This window comes from Protopterus annectens, chromosome 4.part0 (assembly GCF_019279795.1).
Source record: "Protopterus annectens isolate FY-2018-M chromosome 4.part0, PAN1.0, whole genome shotgun sequence".
Classification (NCBI taxonomy): Eukaryota; Metazoa; Chordata; order Ceratodontiformes; family Protopteridae; genus Protopterus; species Protopterus annectens.
This window is the reverse complement of record NC_056733.1, coordinates 1,487,715,567-1,487,716,926: the sequence shown is the minus strand read 5'-3', so window position 1 is coordinate 1,487,716,926 and position 1,360 is coordinate 1,487,715,567. Positions and strand designations below refer to the sequence as shown.

Below are 1,360 nucleotides of genomic sequence, written 5' to 3'. Positions count from 1 at the left end.
TAAATCTCCTGTAGTGGAGGCCCATAGGAATATATGCAAATGACCCCTTGAGGACATCAAGTATTTCAGCTACATGGCTTGTGAATGTCCACAACATTTTTACTTTTTAAGTCTTTATGGTTACATTCAGGCCAATAAAGCTAAACCCCACTAGCTGTGGACGTGCATGTTTTGGCCTTTTTATTGACCTCGTCAGCACTATATTATATAATATATTATATTCAATAACACAATATTCTAGCAACTTTCTAATTTATATGAGCAATAATTAAAATGTGTTCCTATTTAGGCCTATTTGCATGTATCATATATGTTAGTCAAGTCCCCCGAGCAGTCATTGCAAGGCCCGCCCAAACCTGCGCAAAGATGGTGCGGGGTGCTTAAAAGTAAATAACATAAGAAATTAGTTCGCTTAGACGCACATCACCACGGGTTTACACAGATGATTTGCAGGGATCGAGGCGTGCGAGTCCCAAACAGTGTTGCTGTGGTTCATATTCCCACACATCCATGCCTGAATTTTGGCGTTACACCCTTGCTCTTGCTTGCAGACATATTTTAAAAGGTGAACATTTCCCTCTCTCGGCCAACAACAGAAATATCATTTGTCTAACATAGTCATTTTCCCATGGTGCTCAGCTGCGGGTCTTTCGAATATGGAAGGGGAGGAGGAAGCGGGGAAAGTTACGGCCTCTCTGTCTGAAGAGGTAATTGGGAGGCATGAAGAAGAGGGACTAAGAGATAAGGGTGTTGAGTGTGATGAAAACGACAGTGAGGATGAGGATAGCGATGAAGGAAAACTAGATATTAGTTCAGATACGTTTGATCCGCTGCTAGCCCTTTATTCAGACAAGACACCCCTCCCATACCCTAATGTGAAATGTTTTAACAATTTAGCGGAATATGAGAGTTTTCTCAAAGGGAGAGGCCGAACTCAAAGTGGACCCCCAAAGGAAAAAAAGGAAAAACGAAGATGCAAACCTGCCCCTGATCCTGAGCGAATTGAAAGACTGAAGGGTCTTATTTTACCTGAGAAAAGAGAGGAGGCAGAGAAACTTAGGACAGCCCCCCGGAGACAGAAGGCTCCCAAAAATGTACTCACTAGGATGCCACGTGAGTATTAAGTTATAGTTAGATTATATTTCATTTTGAACTGCTACGTTTCGGAGATGTAGGTAGTTATCTTTATATAACCAAATTAGTTTGTAATTTACTCAAAAAGTGCAAGTGAAGCTCTCTGATTGTATAGTGAATGAGTTTTGTTTACTTTCCTCTCTCACGTGGTCTTGTTGTCCAGCCCATTTGTGACGTCAGGCATTTGCGAATATGGTTTGACAAGTACTGCCGATGTGCAAGTAGG

General features: G+C 41.7%; 1 protein-coding gene across 1 annotated transcript; it reads left to right on the top strand.

The window, feature by feature from the left end:
* The first annotated feature begins 442 nt into the window (after positions 1-442).
* On the top strand, positions 443-1,124 carry LOC122800465 (U7 snRNA-associated Sm-like protein LSm11). Its single transcript, XM_044069909.1, has one exon. The coding sequence runs from the start codon at positions 657-659 to the stop codon at positions 1,122-1,124; it is 468 nt and encodes a 155-aa protein (XP_043925844.1). The 5' UTR covers positions 443-656.
* The last annotated feature ends 236 nt before the right edge of the window (positions 1,125-1,360 follow it).